This window comes from Tachypleus tridentatus, chromosome 7 (assembly GCF_004210375.1).
Source record: "Tachypleus tridentatus isolate NWPU-2018 chromosome 7, ASM421037v1, whole genome shotgun sequence".
Lineage (NCBI taxonomy): Eukaryota > Metazoa > Arthropoda > Merostomata > Xiphosura > Limulidae > Tachypleus > Tachypleus tridentatus.
In genome coordinates this window covers 63699788-63727163 of record NC_134831.1, presented here as the reverse complement: position 1 = coordinate 63727163, position 27376 = coordinate 63699788, and the positions used below count along the sequence as shown (strand labels likewise).

Genomic DNA, 27376 nt, shown 5'->3' with positions numbered 1-27376 from the left:
GTTTATCTTACCTAATCTTATAAGACAAGGTTATTATTTATGTTAAACAAATTATATCAATGTTTTAACTTTAAACACCATTTAATTAGTCCTTATATATGTGTATGTGTGTGTGTTTACATATACATGTGAACATGCAAAAGTATGTAGCCTATGATTAGAGCAAAATATTTCCATTTTTTAAAATACTTGTTTTGCTTTTTTTGTTATAAAACCTAACCTTCTGCCTCTTTCAAGAACATATTTCACCATCTGGAGATCTTCTGTCTTAGTAGCTTGTTAAGTCATTGTTGAAAATACATGATTGTTTCCATTTAAGTACAGTGTGTTGAACAATTTAGGCACAAGTCAGGTTGTAAATACATAGACAAAATGCACTTTTAATTAGACAGAATATATATATCTATACTATGAGCCTATGAGTTTAGCAATAAAGGATATATATAGTGATTTCTGAATTCATTAAGCACTTTTAGCACTAAAACATTTGTACTTTGAGACCATGCTCATTAAGCACTTTTAGCACTGAGCCATTTGTACTTTGAGACCATGCTCATTAAGCACTTTTAGCACTGAGACATTTGTACTTTGAGACCATGCTCATTAAGCACTTTTAGCACTGAGACATTTGTACTTTGAGACCATGCTCATTAAGCACTTTTAGCACTGAGCCATTTGTACTTTGAGACCATGCTCATTAAGCACTTTTAGCACTGAGCCATTTTTACTTTGAGACCATGCTCTGATAACCCTACCTTTTTCTGATTAAGCAATCGTGCCCCAAAAAATAATGACCCAACATTACTACAATGTATCTGGCTTTCCAATTAAGTTATAAATCTGTTTAAAAACTTCCACTTCTACTCATAGCAATGACTATACTCAACAGACAGAAAAATTGTCTTGCAAACTACTATTTTCACCCATCAAAGCTGAATAAACACAAGATTAATGTAAATTATAATGTGATCTTTCTACTGTATAGACATGTTCATCAGTCAAGTAGTTGTGAACAGATAATTGGTTTAAAATGCACAAATAAATAAGGGGCATTTCTCTGGTAGGTGAGACAAATTCACTGATATCTCAACAAATCAAGAAGGTTGAAGGTTCAAATTTTATATTCTATGTTTTCAGTAAGGGTTGTTTATGTTTCTAATTGAACAGGCACTACAAAATTTGTTTTACTGAAGTTATGAAATATAAATGAGAGAGATCAGAGTACAGATGTGTAAGATGACAGACTAGTGAAGACTGAGAAACTTAAGTATTTTCTTTTGAATATAATTAAAACTTAGATAATATCAAAATTTGATATATAAAAGTTTTCATGTCAATTTAATTAAGTTTTGAAAGTAACTCTGTAAAAAATATGAAGGAAATGACATCGACCTTACAAGATTAATACAATTCCAAGAGCCCATATGCATAAAGTTAATAAATGCCTCTCATATAAAAACACTTAGTTCTGTAGCCTTAAAAAAATTAAAATTTTCAACTTACTAAATGTTTAAAACTTACCACTCTGTTCAGATTTTCAAACTGAAAGGAAAGAAATAATTAATTTAAGTATATGTCATAAATAACAAATTTTGTAATCACAAAATTTACTGTGTAATAATGTATTTATGTTTTCAAGTGTTGCATTACAAAACAATAATTTGTGTTAAAGTACTTTAAAAAGTACAATGAAATCAAATACTAATACTGATTTGTATCCATGGTTATCAGTTTTGTTCAGAACTAAAAAAATGAAACAATACCTTATCTTTTAACTAATTAAAATAATGATAAATAAATAAAATATTGTTAAAATAATGTTGTGCTTCTAATTCTTGCAAGAAATCTAATTCGTAAATAACCTGAATATAAATTGATAATAATTACAATGAATTTAAATAATTCTTATACACTCCCTGACAGTTGTTATTCATGAAAATTAATGATATATATGTATGCATTTATAGCATTTACACAAAATACTATGTTTATTATATCCCAGCTAACCTTCTGAGTCCTGTTTGAGGACACAATAGGTGTGGTAGACATATTGTAACCTATTCCATTTTACTTTCATGCATTGCTCTTTAGAATATACTAGTTCAGTATTTGTCTATTTATAATTTTATTTGTATATGTACACTTGTAGTCAGAAGCGTACAATCATAATTTCTTGGCGTTTCTTTCAGAACAGTAACTTGAACTTGATACAAATCACATTGAAATAATGCCTGAACAAGCTTTAGATACTTACCAAGATGTGTTGTAAACAAAACCTCACATGTGAAAGTATTTAATTACTCAAGTTTGCCTTATTAAAGTATAAATCAGAAGTTTTTACATGCAAGTTTCCCTATATCAAGATATTTGTAAAGGTCTAGCTGATTACAACATAACACTTTAACAAGCACTAATCAGCTGACAACCTTTGAGGTATTCACGACAGCAATATAAACTAAAAATAGACAATCACCACTAAAGATGTTTATACCTTAGATATTTAATTAAATGTGTCACAGTATAATAGTTCATATGGAAGTTTGTTAAATCACAGTGTTGCAATAAGTTGTTATGATAGCTGAGCTAATGCTGACAATATTATTATAACTGTCATTTTGTAAGGTTACAATGACTGTGACTGTGTACAGTCACAACAAAATTAACCTGCCTGTAACTACGCTTAGATAAAATATATGATTTTGGAATAAGCATATTACATTAATAAGTATAAATAATTACATATATACAGACTAGAATTAGATAGCTATTTCATCTATGCCTATAATAACTGTTTCATATTTAATATATAAATGTTACCTTCAGTGGTCAATGTAATATTTGATGAAAGGTTTATTTTATACGAACCTTAGACAATTTTATTCTCTTATTTTCAGAGATAACTGTGAGGCTATTTGTGAACTTAGAAATTTGTAACTACCTGGTTTAAGCTAAATCTTATGCAATTCCAATATAATCAGTTAGAGGTTCTTAAGAGGTTGTTTATTGTAGAGTTATATAAATGTATGTTTCTCATGGTTTTAAACTGATTAAGAGCAACTTAAAACTATCCACAAAAATACTTTCAGCTGTGATATGAGTCTTATAAGTGATTGGAATGAAATTAGTAGGCATTTATTTTACTTGTTTGTTCAAATGACTAAGGGTAGTCAACAGGTAGACAATAGTGATGTTCACAATCAAAAGTAAACTAATTTCAGGTATTGAATCAGGTTTTGATAAGAACACCTATTTTCTCAAGCAGTTCAATACAAATGTTTGAGATGAAGTTGACAAACTTCTAAAGTTATAATTTAAATATTAAGGTTCTGCTTTCGAAGAAGGATCACAAATCTTGCTTTAACTCAAGTGCTTTGTCCTTCTGCAACACATCTCAAAGAAGAGAAGTTTTAAAATTTCCTCTTGTTCTTTTTTGCCTGATTCTTATACACTGTTTTCAGTGCTTCAACTTCAAGCATAATTAAAGTACTTTTATTTTCATGTTGTTCATGTATTATAACTTTACAAAACTTTGATTAAAGTTGTTTTTATTATTGAGTTTTGTATGTTTTACATCAGTAGAACTCACAGGAATAAAACAAAGTTACAAGATGTTGATAAGTATAATATTATCTATACATCACCCGATGACAATTTTAACACAGTCCTTGGTAGGTTGGATAAAAAAAATGTGTGGTATAATTTCTACTGTGCTTGTGAAGTGTTTATTGATGGCTTTTCAATGTTGTGGGCTCAAGAATAAATCTTATTTCAGTGGTGAATTTACATAGCAGTCAAGATTGGTAGCAAACTGACTATATTTGAGTCTTGGTAGCTCCATTGGTAAGAGCAGCAGCCTTAGAACATTAGTGTAAGCTGAAGGACCCAGATTCAAGCAAAGGTCAGGAAAACGTTTTTAAAGACACAATATAAAGTCCCTCTTTCACAGCTCAAACATTATGCACTATAAAATTATATACTTACTTCTATTATACTTCTTAATCCAAAGTATTTTGTCTTGGGATAATATCTGTAAAAGTAGTTTCCATATTAAGAAGCATATCACATCATACAGTATATATCAAAGTACACTTAAACATCAAACTAAATTTCTAATCTACAAATTGCATTCAACTCAGCTGCTAATCCATCACATCATCTTTTGTTCAGTGATATTAAGTGATGATTCTTAGATGAATTAGATGTTGAATGTAAATTTAGTTTTATGTCACATAAATACAATGATTTAATATTTGTAACACCAAGTTGATTTATTTTGCTATATTTATGAAATATCACCTACTATTTGAAGTAAAGTAGAATATTTGAATATTTTTACCCCTCAAGCTTTGTTTGGTTAGATTTCATGTTTTCCTGTGTTTCGTTAAATTAACATTTATTTTACCTAAAATATATTTGTGATAGATACCTTTTCACAGAGAATAGTTTGATCCCTCATACATTTGCCTGTGAGATTTGCATATCACTAACCTTCAGCTAAGTACAACCTAAAAATCACCTTTTATTTGAACTGTCCTAATGCATGATGACATCATACCACAATATCCCCTCCAGTGGTCTTCTTGTGCAGTAACTTCCCCTAAGCACTGGTGATCAAAATAACTTCTTTCTTAGGTGAGAAAAGTGCACAGAAGGTGGAGAGGATGGGTAGGAAGATGTGAGCATCCACCAGAACACCATTTTTAAGTAAAGAAAATTTTAACTTCCAAGATAAGATCTAACCTCTACACACAAAATAACTTCAGTGTGGAGGAGTATGTGCAAACATTAAACCTAGTTGAACTTCCTTCAGAACGTTCTTGAAGGGAAAGCCCATGGAGTTCAACCGTAGCTCACTTTGACCAGAAAATACTTTTACCTCACAAGAAAACAGGGATAAAACAAAGAACCCAGGGTATTGCAAGGGTGAGTGGAATTTTAACATGACCAACCAAACACACACATAAGTAGCTGACAAGCCACAACATGTAGTGTTGTTAAGACATGATCAGATTATGTAGTGTGTAGCCTCAACTCAACCTGACAGATCAAAAAGGTGGGTGATAAACCCATCATGCTTTTTAGTTTTTCAGTGAAAACAGTGCAATAGGTCACCTGCAAAATCTTATTTTTAAAAGCTAACAAGCAGAACCCACAGAGGAGAGCTATCATGCCTTTGGTACCAGCTTTTTCCATAATAATCCATGGAATGGTAGTGTCTGTATATGGCAAATTAGTAATATTGAAACAATAAGTATACTTCCAGTGGTCTTGTGCAACACACCATCTTAAAAAGTGGGTTCCAGTCAAGCCAGTTCAGATGGGTTGAATGCTTTTCATTACCCCTGGCTTGATGCAGATTTTGGGAAATAAGCACACTGTGGAAAGCAACATCAGCTACTTGGTAGAAAAGCAGGATGAAAAAGAAAATTGATTTACTGTTGTGAAAGACAATGTGTAAACTGAAGAACAAGTACTATAGAGCTGAAACCCCACAAGAGACAAAATAGCCAGATGTGTGTGGATTTGTCCATATGCTAGCCCAAAGAATCTCATTCAAGGATTGGTGAAAAAGAGAATCTAGAGAGTAAGACAGATAATGAATTTGATGCAACAAAAAGTGAAAAAAAAACCTGCAAACACCAACACTCAAGGGAGAATACACCAATCAGTGGAGTTGTTAGACCCATCTAGTAAAGGACAAAAAGTGATACACATCTAAAATTAACAGGTTCAAGATGTAAAAGCAGAATGTTCTTGAATAAGTAACATCTTGATTGTTGATATAAAAAAATGAATATGGAATTACTAGAATGAATCAAGATCACCTGATCCAAAAGGAGGAGGGGGATATGGTTGTATGCCTGATTAACTGCAAATACTTTGAGTATGTTGATATGGATTGAGAATTCTACCAGAGCCCATACATCCAAAGTCTTGTCATTACTAAGAGATGTACCCCAACCTGACATAGAAGCACCTGTTAAAAGAATGAAAATCCGATCAGGCAAGTGGCAAGAAAATGTACACTGTGGTATTGGCATGGTTGAGCCACAAAGATAAGTCCTCATGAAAAGGAGAGGAAAAGAAAACTGAGAATGTAAGGTCCAGAGAAAAGTTCCACTAATATCACAATGTTCAGTAAAGGAGGCAAATGTGTATGCAGTGGAAAGGAATGAGTGGTTTTAGAGAAGCCACTATCCCCAAAAGTGACAAAAAATTTCACATGCAGAGTGTAAATGAGAAGCACAAGTCTTGGTAACAAGACATTCCAGTGTTTGCAAACAAAATGGTGAAGGCCGAGCCCAACTGAGATGAGAGCTGATGAACATACCCAGGTTTACAAGATATTTGGCAAGCATACGAACAGACTTAGCATCCTTGACTAGCCAACCAAACTGAGCATCCTCCTACAAAAGAATGTAGGCATGAGAGGAGCTCTTCTGAGGATGGGTGAGGAAAAGCCAATTAACCATGTAATAATTCATAAATATGGCAGGCAAATGCTACAATGACACACATAATGACAAGAAACAGAAAGGATGCAAAAATAAAAGAGAACAAAGATTGAAGACTTGGCTTCAATGGATGAAATGAAGAGAATATCTGAAGAACATATAACAGTAATATACAAAAATGTGTTTTATATGTCAACCTTGGTCATTTACAAACTGGGTGATATGGGTCACCAGAAAGAAAACACTTTCCATCTGGAATTATGAGATGACTAAAAACCAGATGCAAGATGAAAGTTTAATAATTTTAGGTTAGTCCCTGGTCTTCATGGAGACCACAAAGAGACAATAGTATTCTTGGCCAAGAAATCTGAGACCACATCCTCAAAACACTGAAGGTAAGAGAGTTCACAAGCAAGGAAACATGAAAAGAAAAAAAATGGAGGAAAAGATAACCATCAATAAATGGGAAGAAGAAAATGATTGGGCAGCTGAACTGGGAAGGGAAAACATGGATTGTGCAGGCTTAGAAATGGGAAGAAAAAGGTGAGAAAGACAAGAAACCAAGGAAGACAACATGGACTAATGCTAGACTGCTTCAGCCCAGTTTGTACAGTCTCAGTAATGCTCCCAAAAGGCTGCAGTTGAAGTAAAGAAGCCCAACAGAGATCACAAAGGTAAAAGTGGAGCAAGCAAACATTAGTTAGGAGAGCATCCTACCCCAGCAAGTCCCAACAGAGATATCAAGTAAGAAGAGACAGAACAGTAGCAGTATGAGCTAAAGTGGTATAAAGAAGAGAACAAGCCTCTCCAGAAAACCCTTCTGAAGTTTGATGAAAAGGTTGGCAACGGTAAACAGTGTGGTATTGGCATAGTTGAGCCACAAAGATAAGTCCTCATGGAAAGGAGAGGAAAACTGAGGATGTAATGTCCAGAGAAAGGCTCCATTAATTTCACAATGTTCAGTAAAGGAGACAAATGTGTATGCAGTGTAAAGGAATGAGCTACTATCTCCAAGGAGACTAGTAGAAATAGGCAAAAGTGTGTAAACTGTGCACTAGAAAGGAAAATAGAAGTTAAAGTGGTCTATCTCTTAAATAGATAAAATATTTCCAATGATTGGAAACCATGGAAAGGAAGAATGACTTTAAGCCAGAACAAAAGAGTTCAGTAGATGAAGAGAAAAAGGCATATGAATACAGATGTGAAACTGTTCAGAACACATGGGTATATGAACCCTAAAATCAGACAAAGAAGAGAAAACAAAGTAATCTTGAGTATGGATTTCCTCTCTTTTTTATGTATGTACTCTGCCTCCTTGCAATTTCTTTTGATAATGTGTGCAAAGTGAACCAAATACATACATCAAGTAATACAGCAAAATATGCCAGGAACACATAGATAATAGAATATCAATGATGGAGCTAGAAAATAAAAAGCAACAGGTAAAACTGACCATACTACACCATCTGAGAAAACTGGAGAATGCTGACCAAAAGGAGGCAAAAACCATAGGAACATGAAATTGCTCAATGATGCAAGTAATGTGAATTGAACATGTTAGGTGTAGTCCACACACCAACCTACAAATCTCCTTTAATGAGAGGCATCAAGAACAGGCAAAAGAGGCTATAGTGTGGCCATTTTGATCAAAAATTGTATGGTCAGACTCAACTAAAAAGGTGTGTGCTAAACAGAAAACCTAAAACACCTAGCCAGCTAAAATGAAAAGGGACAAGTCCATTGAGGAGGAAGCATGCCATTGTAAAAACAGGCAATAGGAAAAGGGTAGTCTGAGCAAGATAGCAATGAACTGGATATAAAGGTGACTGTGAATAGAGCAATCACATAATAAGAGTTTTAGAGCTTTTGATGATGTGCCACACAAGAGATTACCAAGGGAAATCTTAACCAGTGGAAAGACTAGTAAACTGGAACATAGAATTATTCAATGACAAAAGGCAAAACATTATTAATTAGAGTCTAATTAAACTGTACCTTTCTTACTATTGTGGTGCTTTAAGGGTCAGAGTGTGGGTATTTCTAATTATGTTTCCATTAATGATACTGACAGAGGAATAACTAGTAAATTAGTCAAGTCTGCAGATGACATTAAACTCTGTTATTTCTGGATATTTGATACTTTGAGGATGAAGGTATTACAGAATGACTTGAATCAACTGGTTAGTTTGATAAATATCTGACAAATAACTGTTAATTATAGTAATTGCAAGATGAAGTTGATATATTATAATTTTGTTCATACATGTAATATGTGATATCACACTCAACAGTATAGTAAAAGACAAGGATTTTGGCAAAAGTGGTAAGTTTATTCGAATTATCAAGGTTTTGTTCTGTTGGTATTTGTAAAGATAACAGAATTTTTCATTGTATGATTGCAAGTCAAAACAGATAACTGTCACTTTATAAAAATTACCAGTTAGGACTCTTTGAAATATTGTTTCTATTTTTGGCCTCCTCATCTAAGAAAGATTAGTTATTGTCTTATCAGAAAGGTTACTGAGATAATACTATGAGATGGAAATTGTCATAGTGTGGGAATAAGAAAGATCTCTTAATATATGTTGTCTTAAGAAAAGAAAGTTAAAAAATGATCTGACTGGTTTACAATATTATCTGAACTATCAATAAGATAAAAGACCCCAGTTTATTTCTATTATATTCTGAAATAATAGGATGTGAGGACAAAAGATTTGGAAAAGAAAAGCTAGGCTCCATTTAAATCTTATTTATCCATCAAGGTTACTGGAATTATGGAAGAAGTTGCCATTAGCAGTAGCACAGACTGACACTAAAATAAATGTTGATTTTCAAATTAGTTTTCTCAAGGCTGAAGCTCTCTTATCATCCTTATGTTATGATTTTATCTATATTATGGAGATCAAACTGAAAAGGTATTATCAACATGGCCTAACAAACATACATATACTCTTAAAATTTCCATAAATAAAACCTAGCACCTTCCTAGCTCTTTTGACTTCACCTAAATAAATGGTGTAAGGTTGTAAGTGTAGTGTTACACATGTTAACAATCAAGTTATATTTTATCAGCAATTATCATTTTATTTTAAATTAATACAAGCTCTTTATAAATCCAAATGGCCAACCCTTTTCTGTACATATACGAGTTTGCACTTCGAAATGCTAATATACATTTTTGTCAGTTTCAAGACCACTAACTTCTAAGTTTCTTCTAATAATAATATTCTAAACTGGGAAGAAAATCCTAACTACAGGACCTTGAATTAGCAACATGTGTAATATTCTAACTTTTTAATTCAAATGCTTAACAATACTAATATTAACAGAGTATTAGTCTCATATTAATTAAGCTAATTATGGTCTAAGAAGATGAAGAAATTAAACTTCTAATTTTTTTGTTTTAAAGTAGTTTAGGATTTAATTTTTGAATAAACTAATAAACAGTAACAAAGTCCTACCTATTCTTCTTGTTATTTGGGCAGCATCTACATGTAAGCTTACTGAAGCAATCACCCATTCTGTTTCAAGTCATTGAATTTTGAGAATTTAAGTTATTAGTACAAATACAGCTTTGCATAAATACATTTCTATTGCATTCTAATAACAGTTTCCCCTCTTATTCAAACTAAGTAATTATAATACTAATACGTTAATAGTATTAATCTGCTCATAATACATTGACAACTTATACGATTCACAAGTGAATGCAACTTCACATTTATATTTTTGTGGTCTTACTTCACATTACGTATTTCGAAAATTTGTTTTTAATGTTTATTTAATGACTAAAACTATTATGTTAAAATACTAACATAAATAATACTACAAGTTACTCTTTACATCATCCACATTATCACAACTGAAAAGCGCACGCATCTTTGATAGGTGGAGCAAAAATTGCTTAAACGTTCATTTTTCTCTTTATTAGAATAATATTGTGTTTCCAGAAACAAATTCTTGAAAATAAAATAAAATTCTGAATTATATGAAACATGACAAAGTTACTTATTCCTCATTAAACATAGAGTTTTATACCTGTTATCAACAGCAATCAACATTGTTGTTAAAACATGAAATACAAATGTAATTATGCGCGACCAACTGATTCAAAAACGCATTCTACGCTTTGGGACTTTGGGTGAAGATCATATTCTAGTATTCGATTAGACAAGATTACCATAGCTCAAGATTTAGTGGTATGTATTGTTATAACCGCTTTCCTTCTAGTTTATCTGTTTAGAAATTAGGGGCATATATGAATAGAACACCCTTCTGTAGCTTTGAGCAATATTATAAAACAAACAAACAAATATTTCGTGGGCTATCAGTGTAAGGTCTAGTGGATTCCTGATGTTAGAAAATTCTAAATATCAGTATAAGTTCCAACTAACGGCAAAACAAATATAGTCACTGCAAAATAATGGAGATAAGGCAGGAAAACAATAAGATCAGTTAAAGTTATTTACTATAATTTTATGCTTTCAGAAGTTAATTATAACCGATAGCAAGCTATGAACAGTTATTTGTATATACATATATATATTTTCTAATTTAGTGGACTGTATTACACATGCTTTTTAAATTTTCATATTACACTTACATTCGTACATTTTAAATTAAATGAGTGTCTTTGTAACTAAATTTAGTAAATATACTTACAATACATGTTGCTAAATTATCATTAAGTCATAAAACAAACGTCGTTTATTAAGTTCAAGACTTGAAATTATCGATCAAAATAATTACCATGGTGAAGTAATTCGTTATGCGAAGAAACCCACTTGAGGTAAAAATATATTCTAAAGACGGCCGGTATGGATATTAAAACTTCAATTAAAACAAGGTACAGGACAACCTGAAGATGACTAAAAAGTTCGAAATATTGTTCTGTGGTTTATTTTAATTAAAGATTTGATACCCATACCAGCCATTTTGAGAATACAAATAATTACTACTTTAATTGTGAAATGAAGGAAATATTTGTAAAATGAAAATATTAAAGTTTCACAAATCAGAAACATATATGACATTTCGAACTACTGTTGTTGTCTAAATTATTGTTCCCCAATAGGAAACTCAGTTATATTAATAATCCATTTTAATTTTTATGAGCAATAGCAATCTTTATCAATTTAAAAAATGAAATTTAATATTTTTATTATTAAATCTTACATCAGCCCTCTATAAAATATAGCACATGGTATTTTGATAGACGTATCTTAATGGAGTCATGTTTTGAAAGAAGTTACAGGTTGTATCTAGCACGTATAATATCAGGTGCTTGGTTTTTGTATTTTAAATGTGATTACTGAATTAAAATGGTGAGTGTAATCATTTTTATATTATTTTGTTGTTAAAGAAGGTAGTTGCAATTGGATACTTGGTGTAACCCAAGATCTCTGCAAGTTATAACTTCTATAGCAAATTAGTACAATAATCATGTTCTTTGATAGATTGTTTAGGCGGAGTATTCATGACGAAACTTTGAAGAATGGACGGCAACTGTCTGTTGTGAAGACATAAGTGTAGAGGACGATGTTTCGGAAGGCCATCCATTCTACAAAGTTTAATCAAGAATCACATAATTTAGAATTACTTCGAAAAACGTGTGTAGCTTATAGGTTGAACAATACTGTAGTCTGCGTTGGCCAAAAGAGGAGTATGTAAGGTTCAGGTATAGTTTTGATGCATTTGATGTGTTGATAATTTGAATAGCTAAATATTTAATTTTAATACTAATATTTTAATTATATTTATCCATAATTGAAACATTACCTGTTTAAGTTTGAAGTTATACTGTGGTTAATTTATGCCATTGTACTTGTACTCTTATAAGGTATTGCCTAATGAAAGTTTAATTTTACTGTTCTAATAATATGAAACACTGATGTATAAAAGTAATAAATACAGTTACTTTAAATATATTGTTTAGAGCAGTGGTTCTTAACCTTGTTGGAGGAACTGAACCCCGGAAGTTTCGTACTTGCATTAACTGAACCTTTCATAATTAGAAAAATAAAATATGATTTTTCAAATTCAAAACATAAGTACATATTTTATTTGTGCACAAAATGAACCATGCATCAGTTGCACACAATATCTCTGTGTTCAAAGAACAAAACCAACAAAATATGATTTTCACACAAACATCAAAAACATAATGAATATTTACTGCAAATCAATGTGACTTTTGCTGTTGCATTTCAGAGACAAGTTCAGAAATGCACAGCTTCACCTTGGCAAGTGCCACTCTCATATCATTTTCGCAACAAAGTCTGTTCCTTTTCTTCATTTTTATGTCTACCATTTTCGAAAAGGATTGCTCACAAAGATACGTTGTAACAAATGGTATGAGTATCTCAAGGGCTTTCTTAGCAATAAGAGGGTACGCTATGATTTGGTGACACCAAAACGTTGAAAGCGTTGTTGTTCTGAAAAGTTGCTGTTGAACCTGGCTCTGCTGAAGTTCAATGATTTTGTCGAGGTATTCTTCATTGACATCTGCTGTCGCAACACTAAACATGAACGGCTGTCTCACCCATGCTGGATATGACTCTCTGGTGGGGAAGTATCCGCCAAGAGACTTTGCGAGTTCATCTAAGTTCATGGCAATTGCTTGCTTCAGTTCCCTGGGTACAGAAATGTCTTCGATTTCAGACACATCTTCGATCTTACTTACACAGTCATCCAGCAGGGGAAAGTTTGCAAAGTTATCATTCTCTGTTTGTCATTTCCATGACAGTAGTTTTTTTTAAATGCCTTCAGGTTTTCTTCCGCTTCAATGATGTTGACTTCACCGCCCTGCATCTGTTGATTGAGAGCATTGAAGATATCGGCCATGTACACCAAAATGAGAATGAACTCAGTTTTTTCCAAGCAATCTACATGACAATGTTGGTGCTCTCGCAAAAACAGGGTTAATTCCACATGCATGGCAAAAACACGATTCAGCACCTTTCCCTTGGATAACCACCAAACGTTAGAATGGTACAGAAGTACCTCGAATTCAGAGCCCATTTCATTACACAGCTTGTTGAAGATGTGGTGCTTCAGAGAACTATTTCACACAAAGTTTACACATTCCACTACAATTTTTAATACTTCTGCCAGTTTTGAAGGCAAGATTTTTGTTGCCAACGCATGCCTGTGCAGAACACAGTGCGTTACAATGATGTGTGGTGGATTGGCTTTCACCAGCGCACCGAAACCAGAGTTTTGTCCTAGCATGACTGGAGCTTCATCCGAACAAACTGCAGAAACCATATCCCACGAAAGATTGTTGTCTCTGAAGAAGTCATCTACAAGTTTCTTTATGTCAGCTACCTTAGTTGTTGTTGTAAGAGGCTTACAAAATAAAAAAATTTTTTTTTTTTCATTCTTCACATTGCACAGGAATACAAGCTAGCTTAGATTGGAAACGTCGGTGGTCTCGTTGAATTGAAGGCTGAATTTTGCTGGGTTTGAAATCCAATCTGCAACTACTTGAGCCAAGAAGTCATCGCTCATGTCATCTATTCTGCTGCTGATGGTGTCATTTGAAAGAGGAATTTGGGATAACTTATTTTCAGCAGCTTTTCCCAGCATGATGTTTGCCATCTTCAACGCAGCTGGTTTTATGAGTACTTCACCAATGGTGTGTAGTTTGTCCTGCTTTGCCATTAAGTATGCAACTTTGTACAATGCTATGAGGTTCGGTTTGTTGATGGGTACAAAGCTGAGAACAGGCAAAGTAGCTTTTTCATCGAACCTGGCTCTCTTTACCTTGAATTCAGCAAGCGTTGTGTTCTTGTATTTCCCATCTCCATACAGCTTTAGGGAGTGCTCTCTTAGTTTTGCTGGTGCTCAACTTGGCATTGCAAACCATGCATTGAGGACACTGACTCCCATCATGTTCTGTTATACACATGAATCCATGTTGTACATATTCATCCTACCACTTTTGTTTTGCTCAACATAGTTACTATGAAGTGATTGAAAGATTAGAAAAAAATCGCAAATGACACACAATTACTACAGTCACAAGTCAACTGCTAAGCTCACGAAGTTTCCTGCAGCACAGATATTAAGGCCAAGTGATGTGACAAGATCAACTGCAGCCAATGATGGCGAAGTGGAGCATGACATCACAAATCATACGAGTAGGGTGAACGGAATGGACACACACACAGTGTGTGTGTCTTGACCTCTGCCGAACCCCTGAGACTGACTCATCGAACCCAGGCTAAGAACCATAGGTTTAGAGATTCACACACATAAGAAATGTGTATAGCCTTACCATTATAACTATTGAACACATATCAAATTCATCTTAGTTTTACAACAACAAAATATGTGTGTGTGTATGTATATATTGGTGAGTACAAAATAATTTATGCTTCAAAATATTTCTTAATACCAGACTAGATAATTGGAATTTCAAAGATATTGGCCAGTCTTGTGGCATACTTATCCCATTATAATTTCAGAAAGTTTGTTTGTTCTCTAACTCTTCCTAGGATTTTGCATTTGATCTTCTTGTTTGTGATTTAATCAACTACATGTGATTTGGAATGTGTTGATAAGTCATATTTCTTTTACAATGCATTGGTGTCATAGCTTCATTGCTGGCTAAATTTAGGTCAGTTAGTGGAGGTGGCTATCAGTTGTACTGTTGAGATTTCTTAATTTTCTCTAAATATATATATATATATATACACACACAGTCTATGTACTTTCAATCAGTACTGGCATAGTTAGAACAAAAACAAACATCATTTGCATTTATAAGTGGTAACACAATTCTACAAGTTACAACTGCATTTTCATCTTCAAATTTTCTTAATTGTTTGTGTATTTTCCAGATAGACACATACTGATATTTTAGAGTCATGTTATTTATGGCTTTTTGGTATACAAAAAACAAACTAAAATATAACAAAATATTATATAATCAAGCCATTTAAACATGGATAACTTTATTAATATGTACTTTTAGTATTTATATTGCCACTGGCATTTTATGGAGAAAAATCACACCCAAAACGTTTTCACTATGAAATGCTTGGGTAAATTTTCTAGTTATAATTTGCCTGATATCATTAAGAATATTTTATTGAAATTGCAAATATATATTTTTTTTAATTTTTACATAATTTCAGCCTAAAGGATTAAAACATAAAGTTACCATACAGAAACTTATCCATCCAAACAGTAGAAAAGCTTTACAACTTTCACGAAAAGAACATCGAGGAAGCAAAGTTCAAAGGTGTGTTGCTTTTGTTGGTAGTTATTGAAGAGAAGATTGACTGTTTAGAAAAATATTAAAATGTTATTAAAAAGAATGTATTTTTGAAGTTCTAAGATTTAACTTTTGATGAAAGGACAATGTTTAAATAATTTGTAACAAATCAGTAGCTTATCAATAATATTTATGTAATGCAAAACCATTTTTTTAATTATGTATCTTTAACTGTATTTAAAGTGTTGTCATACCTTTACAAAAAATTTCTGTAAATTTTTTGACTTGTTAAAACTACCAATTATTCTTGAAGAGATCTTGTATGAGGTAAACATGTAAATTAATTGTCACAGAAGTAGTATGTTCTGTAAGTCTGAACAAAACTGCCAAAAGGACAGTGCTAAATCTTAGCAGCAAGACATTATATTTACTGCAGTCATTCAGGAGAAAATATAATGAGATGGTCAATCCCACTATTCATTGGTAAAAGAGTAGCCCAAGAGTTGGCAGTGGGTGGTGATGGCTAGCTCAGATAGCTTTACACAAAAATTCAAAATAAATAGATGAAAATCATGAAACTAATTTATCCCAGATTTCTAAAAAGCATCTATAAGATTGGTTAAAACCACTAAAATGTCAAGCAGATAGTCAAAATTTGTTTGCATAAAAATTTCAATTGTATTTTCAGGTGGAAACTAAGATACAATTGTTAATTACTGTCATAAATTAAAGGGATATCTTTTCACAAATAGGTGTTTGTGTTATTATCTTATTCTGAAAGTATTTTTAAGTACATTGGATATCCTTTCCATGTTTGAGTTATTGATTGCAAAACAATAACTTTATCAGTTATTTTTTTTCTGTGAAATATTCATGCATAATTATAATTTTTTGTCCATTTTTTTATAACTTGTCTTGCAGTAGTTTCGTTTTTGTCTTTTAGGAAAAAAGAAGAAACAAATTTGAAGCAGCAAATTAAATGTACGTAAGTACATCATGTTTGAAAATTATAAAATTCATAAAATGAAATGTCTTTTTAAAAATAGGAATTTTAGGGATTTATATAACTTAGTTATTCAAATGTTCATTTTTTTAAAAAGATAAGGTATTGACTTATAGGGGGTTAAAGATGGAAAATCAGGGTGAATTTATAAAATGTGGAACATAAAGTTGCTAAATAAAAGTACATTTAATTAGTTTACTTTTTGGGATAAAATTTTTTATTACATAACCATTCAGAATTATAATATCTTTGCACATTCTGTGGATGGAAAGATTTTTATTTGAATGTAATTATGAACCTGATAATAGAAACCACTCAGCCTATCAAAATCATCCATTTCTACCAGAAAAAGTAACAAGTCTGTTTGGAGGTTCTTTTAAAATACATTTGTCTACATTTATGAACTGTCTCTGTCAAATGTCATGCCTAAATTTTCGACGTTTATCTCAACAGAATGGCATCCTTGAATTGTAAGGTGCATTAGTTAACAATGCCTTATAAATGGATTCTTTCCACCATTCTAAATACAGATAATTGCAAATTGTTATAATCGGTTCAAATGTTTTGAATGCCTTTTCCAAGTTGGCAAAGTATGGTTGTGATTAATTATACTTATGATACTAATGACATACTTTAAGTACTTTAGCCTTTTTTATTTTTTGTGTAATATTTATTTTTACAGTGAAAAAGCTTTTATGGTTCAAAGAAAACCTTGAAGAGAAAGATTATTTATCACCAGCAGAAGTTTTTCATGTAATTGAGAGGTAAGACAAGAATAAGTGTATTGTGTAATTAGATATAGATAATGTATCAGTGTAGCTGCATCAGATTTGTAGGAAAGTCTTTTCTTTTGTTATCATTAAAAAGTATAGACTGAAGTGACCTCAGAAAAGGAATACTTCTGTGTTATTTCTTAAAAATAAAGCTATTCAACATTTACTACTATGCATGTTAATTGCAAAAGTTGTATATTCTGAAATATTTCCCCTTAAGGTTAATTAGACTGTAACATTGAGGTAAATATATTAGTAACTGCTTGAAGTGTACATAACATTTGGATTTTATTTGAATTAACACATTGGTGTCCTTTGCTTTGAAATGTTATTAACTCCTACTGATATTTTAAGATACTTATTTTTAATTATTATAAGTTGTAGTTTTCTCTGTTTGATCCATGTACTTTTAACCAACAAAAGAATACTAATATTTATTCTGATAGTTATTTTTTAATTTATTGAAAATGTTTTTTTATAACTACAGAATACACTTTGTTTAGAAAAGTTTGATATTTGTCAAGTAAGAATAGACAGTTGTATATATGGTCTTGCATTTAATAATAAAACATTCAAGTAAACTTTAATGACTGAATTGGAAGGAAAGCATTCAGTGGCAGCAGTATAGTATTTAACAGTTTATAAAGATAAGAACTAGAATAAAAACTGAAAATTTTTATTGGTTAATTGAGTTGACTGTTTTTTTAAGTAAAAGTAAACCTAAAATCTTGAGTAAATCAAAATATTAAACTTGAAAATAATTATTTTTTAGCTTAATGTTGAGGAAACTCCAGCAAACAACTTAGGGTGTTTAGCAACTGAATAAGCAATGGATTATTAAACTAAAAAAAATGGAAATACAACATGTAAAACATAAGTAAGTGTGAGGAAAATTAAAGAAACAATAGGAAGGGAAACTAAAAGAAATTCCCACTATCAGCTAACATGTTTCTGGGTTAATGTTTTATTAGTTTGATGTTTGTTGTGCCCACTCAGGTTTCATGCATAGTACAGTATTATTTTTGGTTTTAAAATCCAATGTTCAAAGTTTTTCTTGGACATATGACCAAGTTCCAGTATATGGTCTAAAGAGTATGAATTGAATAGTTAATGTGAAAATATCAGGGACATTTTTTGTTTGTATTTGAATGAAGCAAAACGTTGATATTTTCATGTTGTGAAGATTTAATATTCGAAGAAATCAATTGTTGTTTCCACAGGAATGAGAATTTTACTACAGTAAGTTGTCACTTACACTTTTAGGTGAAAAAAAATTACTTTATGAAAAACTGTTATTTTAATTTTTAGGGTAGAAACCCTATAAAGTTATAAACTGATTGTGAGTGGAATTTACTGATTGTCTCATAAGTTCTGATTGTGTATTAAGTGGAATAATAATTTATTTTTATAACTTCTACAAATCAGGTATCTGCATCGTTTTGATGAAGAAATAGAACAGATTGAAATAATCAATGGCATCAAAGGACGTCAAAGTGGACAACACATCTCCCGAAAAGACAGCATTCGGTTCACTTTAGAGCAAGAGAACAGGGAATTTGAGAGTACGGGTCTTGGTAAGGATTTCAGACTAAATAAAAAGTCTGACTAGTTGTGTTATGCATCATCTACACCACAGTAAAAGATTTATCTTTATGATTCACATAACGTGCTATAATTCCTCCTTAAAAAACTATAACTTAGTCACTTTGATATGTAATAACAGTTTTAAGGAATATCTTTCCACTTTATTAATAATAATATAATAAACTAAAACAAATGACTGTATCGTTAAGAATCATAGTAATATAACAGCCATTTTTGACTAATACAAAATAATAACCAATTACATTGCAGGAACTATTCCACTAAAATATTCACTTTGACTGGTGTTTAGTGGTAATAACTATAAGTTATATTTTTATTTTGCTAGAGTTCAAAAGCTTTGGTGATTGTTTTCTTAATATTATAGTATATTATTATGAAGAAAATATTAATCTATTTTCTATTTGTAACAATACATTTAGGTTGAAGCAGTTTTTAATCTCATTAGAAATATGGACATCGATGTCTACATCTCTTATGGTTGAATAATCGATGTTCTTTGTTTGTCTAGATTTTTATTCTGTGCCTACTTGGTAGAAATCTTCATGTCTAAGTTAGATGAATATTTAATATTGTTTACCTGAAAAGTACTGAAAAGCAGTGAACAATTTTGTAATTGGAAATTACATTTTAAAGGACTTCATTTTAAAATGACAAATATACGCAAGAAGATAACTCTAAATGTTGTATTGTAAATTTACATTGGAAACTAACATCATTAATTCAAATATTGAAATAATTTTGTTATAGTTTCTTAATTTGGCAGAAATAAAGCTATAAACAAATGAGGTAATGTTATTAGGCTGTTGCATATGAAATGCTTGATTTTTAAAAGAAAATGTGAAACAAATACATATTTTTGTTTAATTTAATCAAAATAAGTTCCTTCAGACTCAATACACTTCTACCAATGAGTTGTAAGTTTATAAATGCCATGTTTAAAGAATTGGATGTCCTTTGATGCAATGAAGATTTCAAACACACTTTTAATTGACCTTTGGTTTTCAAACTTTTATCCTTTAAAAAAATGTCCAAATGTTTGAAAAGGTCATAATCTCTAGAGGAAAGATGTGAATATGGTGGATGAGGTAAAGCTTCATACTGAAGTTTGTTTAATTTTGGGTCAATGACACGTAAGTATTGTTATGAAGCAGTAGAGGTTCACTGAGATGTTGCTGGATGTTTTGTACAAATTTTCCATGTATAATTTCATGTTCACAATATTACCACGCTGTCATTGTTTCTTCTGAATTTAAAAATGAATAATGGATCATACCTGTTGACAACCACCAAATGCTAACCATAAGCTTCTCAGAGTGGAAAACTGGTTTTGGCATGCATTTTCATGTGTCTTCATAGTCAAACCATTGTACAGATCATTGTTGATTGTCATAAAGAATACATTTTTCATCACATATGATAATTTTATGGAGAAACAGGCCATTTTTGGTGCTAGTAAGGAACAAATTTTAATTCGTTTTATTTGGTTTTCAGTTAATTCATGAAGTACCCACTGTTTGAGCTTTGTCACCTTATCAATTGCTTCAAGACATAGGGAAACTGTTGAATAATGAACATTAAGTTTATCAGCAAGTTCTCATGATGTGGCATGTATTTTATTCAACTATGGCCTTCAATTCTTCCTTGTTAATGGCTGTCTGAGGGCATCACCAAGGCTCATTCTTAAGGCTTGCTTTAGTAGAGTTAAATCTAAAGCAACTCTGTGCTGTGCCATCACTAAATATGTTTGATATTATGAGCTGATGTCGCTGCATTGTGCCCAAGCTTGAACTTGTATGAGAAAATTAGAGACTATCAATTTCATCCATGGTGACAAAAATTAATATAAATATGACTTACTTTCTTAAATAAGAAAAATAAAGTGAGCTTGAAATGAACCAGACAATATATTATATTCTGACAAATTCAAGATATTTCTTCTCTCAGCCAGTAAAATTCAAGTGTCAAATTTGCACATGAAAGTCAGACATGTCATATGCAACAGCTTGATATCATTATTTGAACATCACTTTCTCTTGACTGTGGCTCATTTAAGTGAATTTGGTAGAGATATTTAGAGAACAGCTGTTGTTTACTTTTATTGTTTCATACAACAAGTGTAATGATAGTTTTATCAAGATATGTTCCTAAATATGAATTATGTACATAGAAATATTTGTTTGTATACATCTTAGCATATTTATCAGAAATTATTATATGATCTTATATTTTAAGCAGTGTTTTATAATTTCAGATTTGGGCTAAATATTAAACTTGCAGTTCAGAAACTGAGAAACAAATAAACATGAACATAATATTTATTTTGTTTGGTAACTTTCAATTTTTCTGTAGAAATACCAGATTTGTTAGACATGAGAGCATATCAGTATTTTAGGTAAGTCTTTTCATATTAATTTAGAATAATGATAAATATTTAAAACTTTATTTTATTAATTCTAGGTAAAATATTAGCATTTTCCTTATATATTTACCTTTGGTTTATTTTTTAAGTTAAGTAACACTGAGCAAAAATTAAAATTGTTTTTTTTTTAACTTTCAATAATTAATTATTGGTTTTTTTTTTAGTTTCACACAAAGTTACACAAGGGCTATCTGCTCTAGCCATCCTTAATTTAGCAATGTAAGATTAAAGGGAAGGCAGCTAGTCATCACCACCTACTGCCAACTCTTGGGCTACTCTGTTTTCAACTAATAATGGGATTGAGTGTCATATTAGAATGCTTCCACAGCTGAAAGGGTGAGCATGTTTGGTGTGATGGGGATTCAAACCCGTGATCCTTGGAATACGAGTTGAGCTATTTAACCTGTTAACCTGGCTGTGATTAATGATAGTAAAATAAAAAGTAATCCAAGGAAAGCAAATTGAATTTCTATGATATGTATAACTGAAAATTTGAAGAAACAAATAATGTACTTTTGGTGAATCCAGGCTGATTTCAAGACCATTAACTGTCATTATGTGCCTGTGTATTTTGACCAACATTGCAACCTCCAAGTAACTATGAAAATATTTATATTGTAACTTTTAAGGTATATATCATCAAGAAATTTTACAGACTTTCATTAAACATTTCAAGTCTTTTGTATTCAAAAATTTTGATTTTTTTATATATTTGCACTAAAGATATACCTTTTAATATACAGAGTCAGTGTGTGACACAGTCTCTAACTAGTTTGAGTGCAAGGTGAATTTTATGTCAACGTTAAAATATTTTTTCCTTCTTGCAGCTTTCAAAATTCATTTCCATCATATCTAAAACCTATTAAGTTAATTTCAGACTTTTGTTTAACCATAAGAACTACTATTTATTTACTATTATTTTCTCTACTTTAACTCCTTAATACTATACAGACTTGGTTGATTTGTAATTGACTTGTAATTAAAGTAAGAAAGAAATGCAAAATAAGTCTAAATTACCCTTTTTTCTTTCTAGAAAGATTGTTGTTTGAAACAGAGAATTACAATCATTTATCCTAAACAGCTTAACGCGTGACAATTTATCTTTTTTTGTTGTTGTTCTTTGTGTAACTAATAATTCTGCCTTACAAGTTGTAAATTGCACAGTGAATGCATAGCTTATGTTGCTGTATTGAATGACATAATGCACACCCTGCTTTTGGGCATACCTCATGAGATATTATTTCTTATCTTGCCTATTTTAACTTTAACTTAAGTTGCTAATTCTTACATTTTAGTAATTCTTATGACAGTAAAAAATATATACATGAAAATAAGAAGTATGGTACTTCCATTTCACATCTTGTTTTTTGGTGTTGGTGGCTGATGAAATGTAAGCCTACTGTTTTGTAATGATGGTACTTGTAGATTAAATATTTATTTATTTCAAATATGCACTTAAGAACAGAATAATGTTCTATAACTATATATATATAGTTATTAATATATATAATAACTAATTATTGTGAGAAACTTTAGAACAAATTACCTTTGTTTCACCTTTATGTGGACACCTACATATCAGATTTCAAAATTTAGTTTAAAATAATAATTCTCATTCTATTTAATCCTGCATTAGTACCATTGCTGTATGGAACTACTTTCATATCATGGGGTTGTGCCACACACCACACCAGAAACAAAACCAAAAAACATTAAGTTTTACTTCATTGTTAATCTCTCTGTGTGTTCATTTAAAGTAAACATATTGTGAATTATTCTGTAAGAATATTGTTCTTTTTTCTTATGTTTTAGTAGTGTTAATTAAGGATTAATGGGAAGTATCAGATATTGATGTGTGATATTGCTTTATCTACAAAAGAAGTACATGATTAAAAAAGTGAAATTATTTTTTATCTAAATACCTTCCTTTGAATTATTTTATCTCAAAACATCATTTGTTGGCCAACATCAATGAAAATGTCTTACATTCAATCTAACCTGACTGCTTACTCAGGATCTTCAGTATCTGATAACACCATTTGACACTGAAATCACTGGATATAAACTTATTGTGCACTGAACATTAATTTCAATTAATGCAGTTTTTTGGGTGAAGTAACACATGATCATAATGACAGGAACTATTTTTTATTATGTGCCACTAAATAATTTCTAATATTGTAGTTAATTTAAAAACAATTTTGGAAGTCTAATTTTATTCATGCCAAAAGTTGTAGAATTCATTGGTCTCTTGGATGTGTAACTATTTTAGTGATGTTTTTATGTGTTTGAAAGCACAAAAAAAAAGTTTCTGAACTGAACCTTTTTCTTAGAAGTAATAAAATTCATCATGGTGTGATGCAATATTACAAACTTTTATTTATCATCTACATATTGTAGTAGGTGTTAAATCTTGTAAAAAAAAATCAAAATCGTTTATAAGCTTGTAAGAAACTACAAACTTTAATTTGGTTGCCAAGAAATGAGTTAATCTCAGGATTCAGTTTCATTGTAAAAGTTTTGTATTGCTTTGTCAGATATACTGTAAACAGCAGAATCAAGTGTATTTTTGTATTAATAATGATGACTTTTGTTTTTTGTCATGAGGAAACAAAATGTAAATATTTCCATTTCATTTTCAGGAGGAAACTATTTTAAAAATAAATTATTCTGATATCCTGCCAATTATATAATTTTCAAAGAATTTTTCTGTCATTAATTTCCCATTAATTTTTAAACCTGACTGTCATATGTATCACTTTATTAGTAAAATCAAATTTAAAGGAAAACTGTTTATCTTGCTCCAAATTTTATGAAAGGTGATTTTTTTTTTCTGAGCATGGTTGTCACTCATTAAAAAAAAATTTCATAATTGTAATTATTTTGAAATTTCTTACTTGTATCTTGTGTATAGCAAAACCATTGAACAAAATTACAAACCTGGTGAATTATTTACTTTATGCAGTATAGGAATGGTTTGACTTGTAGTTTGTATGTTATTTAAAATTATTTTTTAAAAATATTTTACAGATGTTGGAGTGGAGATGCTAAGTATTTACCAGCAATAACATTAAAAAAAGTATCAAAAAAAATTATTAGAAGATCTGATGAAGAATGCAGAAGCTACAACATGAGATCCTGAAAAAGTCCAGATGTAGTTGCTGATAATTTCAGCAAATAATGTCCTACACGTAGCCCAGAACAGTTAGTCTCCAAGTACTAAAGAGTTTTAAAATATGGAAAATAATTAATCTGCAAATATTATTTTCACTTCAATAAAGTTTTAGTGGAAACAATTACAGTTGCTGTCAACAAGGTATCTGTTGGTTGTTTATTTTGAAGAAGAAATTGCGTATACGTTAAAACACACAGACAGGAAAATATCTGAAGCTATTGATATTCTATGAATGTAAACCTTTTTCAACTGATACTTGTGTAATATTTTCAATAGAATACATTTTTTGTTTTGTTTTGAATTTCGAGCAAAGCTACTCGAGGGCTATCTGCGCTCAGAATACATTTATGCCAAATATACTTCAAATGTTTGCATATTTAATTACCTAATATATGTAATTAGTTTTAGTTATATGCACTTATGTGTGTTTCAGTCCACAGTCACGTTTGAGTTGTAAAAAACTACAAGTGTTGTGTGGTGTGATTAAAAATTCAGGTGTAATTCATTAATATAGCTTATGTCTAATCTGGATGGTTAATAAATAAAATGAGTGCACTTGTAAAACTGATACTTCAGGTTTAATATAACAATAATACTTCAATTTAGGGTGTTTATTGCAGGTATATTGAGATCTTATTTATGTAGTTTTTATTCCAAAGCATAGCTTATACTAACTGTGAACATTTCAAAAGTTAATATACATGTCTAATATTTGTATCATTGGTATGCAAATTCTCTATAATTATATAAATTTGGAGTGTTTCTTCAATGTATTTCAATTCTACGTTTTTTTCTTTTTCCGTTTATTATGCAAACACTAACTTCTTTAGGTCCGTTAAGATTAATTTAGTTTGGCCATTGGACATAGGATAATTTAATCCATATGTCATGCTTTGTACATATCTAAGAGAGATAGTCCTACACTTTGAAAAAGCATCCTGAAACATTGTAATCTGTCAAAAGTCCAAACAGCACTGAAATTCTTGTGACCTCAGTAAACATTTACCAAAAATCTACTGAGAAGCAAAAGAGTTAAGTGAGCTAAACTGCACATTGTACTAAACTGTACAGAATACCACATTTGAAACACAATTAGTATAAGGTTGTTTAAGTTAGAATTTGAAATAAATTATATAAGAGTTGAAAATACCTACAAGAAACACCTTAAATTGATATATGTTATATTTAATTTGTGTACTGGTTTTACAAATATACCAAGTTTATGCATTAGTTAGGCAAATCATGCCTAAATTATGTTAATGAATTCCATTTGAAGTAGGCAAGAATGGTTTATAAATAAAAATAATTACGTAAGAATCAGCTGAGAAAAGTTTGTTCCTTCACTCATACCAGAATATCAATGATTTATGAAATTTTCTGTCTAAAATATTTGGTTTCTACAACACTAGGCAGTGTCCTTTTGTTAACAAGTTTTAGTTCCTCGTTATAAAATGAACTACAATTTAATATAAAACTTTAAGATGAGTCAATGTTCACCTGAAATTATCAATTCGATATTTAATGCAAGTACTGAATGGTAGTACAGGGAAAATTAGCACTTACATTGTTTAAATAGATATATGTTCATCAAAATATCTTATTTGAAAACTTCTCTCATGCAAAAAGATACAAATCTAACCCAAGTAATATTTTGAAATCCCAGTCAACAGTGGACAACTTTTTGAAGGTTGTTCAGACTTGTTTTTGAGTTTGAAAGATCTTCCAGATCAAACACTTCAGCTTACCTCTTAGCTCAGTGGTAAGCTCAAGTGTTTGTAAAACTAAAATTTGGGATTTTATCCCTCTGGTAAACATAGTACTTAATAGTCTGTTGTGAAATTTTGCACTTAAGAATAAACAAAGTCTTTCAGGTGTAGTCATCATTATAACAGTTTGTGGTTGGTAGAAAGGAGGCAGATGAATATCTGATGCCAACCATTTAAAAAAACGTTTCATCAGATTGTTTAAAAACTTGGTAAGATTTTTGCTGTATATTATTTGTTACTAAAAGTGTTTCATTAAAGAAAAATACATACAAAGGAAAACTGATAATTTCATATTTGAACTCGTATTCCGACACAACTTGGATCAAGCACGTGGAAAGTAACTTGACCCTAGAGTGACCATAAAAACGTATTGCAGAACTGCTGTAAGCATGTGGTTTTGTTGATTAAACCTATTCACGGCTTATGCTGTTGGCTTCTGAATAGACAAAACTGCTGGGATCCAAAAATCTATCCATGTTTAGTAGTTTTTAAGAAATAGTGAACTCACCTACAGTGTAGACTAGTAACTGTCACTTGTAATTATAAATGCCAGTGTGGCAAATACATAAGAAAACAGTCATACTTGGGGAATTGTTAAGTAGTTTTGGGAACTTTGAAGCACTTGAATGCCAGCCTATACAAAGCAGTTGTATGTGCCTGATTGTAACTTTACCTGGAATGGTTTCACTATCAGAGGAGTTCGGAAATCTAGAAACGTATTTTATATTACTTGGTAGATTTAGTGTAGGCTTAAGATAAACTGCTATACGTCTGAACTTACCAAATGCACAAAGTCATGAAGTTTTTTATTAAATTTCGGCAAAGTTACTCGAGGGCTATCTGCACTCGACGTCCCTAATTTAGCAGCGTAAGACCACTCACTGCCAACTCTTGGGCTACTCTTTTACCAACGAATAGTGGGATTGAACGTAACTTTATAACGCCCCCACGGCTGAAAAG

The 27376-nt window shown here is 31.1% G+C and overlaps 2 protein-coding genes across 5 annotated transcripts in view; one reads left to right on the top strand and one right to left on the bottom strand.

The window, feature by feature from the left end:
- Nucleotides 1–10346, bottom strand: part of LOC143255831 (uncharacterized) — a 50307-nt gene extending 39961 nt beyond the window's left edge. The window contains exons 1-3 of one of the 3 annotated variants that reach the window (XM_076512134.1): nt 9917–10346; nt 3982–4027; nt 1504–1542 (exon numbers count right to left, since the gene is read on the bottom strand). In XM_076512134.1, coding sequence (XP_076368249.1) covers nt 1504–1542; nt 3982–4027; nt 9917–9975 — 144 coding nt within the window. In that variant the 5' untranslated portion in view covers nt 9976–10346. The remainder of the gene's footprint in view (nt 1–1503; nt 1543–3981; nt 4028–9916) is intronic. The other 2 variants (XM_076512131.1, XM_076512132.1) reach the window with 2 other exon arrangements.
- Nucleotides 10347–11640: 1294 nt separating this feature from the next.
- Nucleotides 11641–24787, top strand: LOC143255828 (translation machinery-associated protein 16). 2 transcript variants are annotated; one of them, XM_076512128.1, is made up of 7 exons: nt 11641–11779; nt 15596–15702; nt 16619–16656; nt 17361–17442; nt 18877–19025; nt 21406–21448; nt 24506–24787. In XM_076512128.1, the coding sequence occupies exons 1-7, from the start codon at nt 11777–11779 to the stop codon at nt 24615–24617; spliced, it is 534 nt and encodes a 177-aa protein (XP_076368243.1). In that variant the 5' UTR covers nt 11641–11776; the 3' UTR covers nt 24618–24787. The 2 variants fall into 2 exon arrangements, with proteins under 2 accessions (XP_076368243.1, XP_076368244.1); XM_076512129.1 differs by lacking the exon at nt 21406–21448.
- Nucleotides 24788–27376: the final 2589 nt, after the last annotated feature.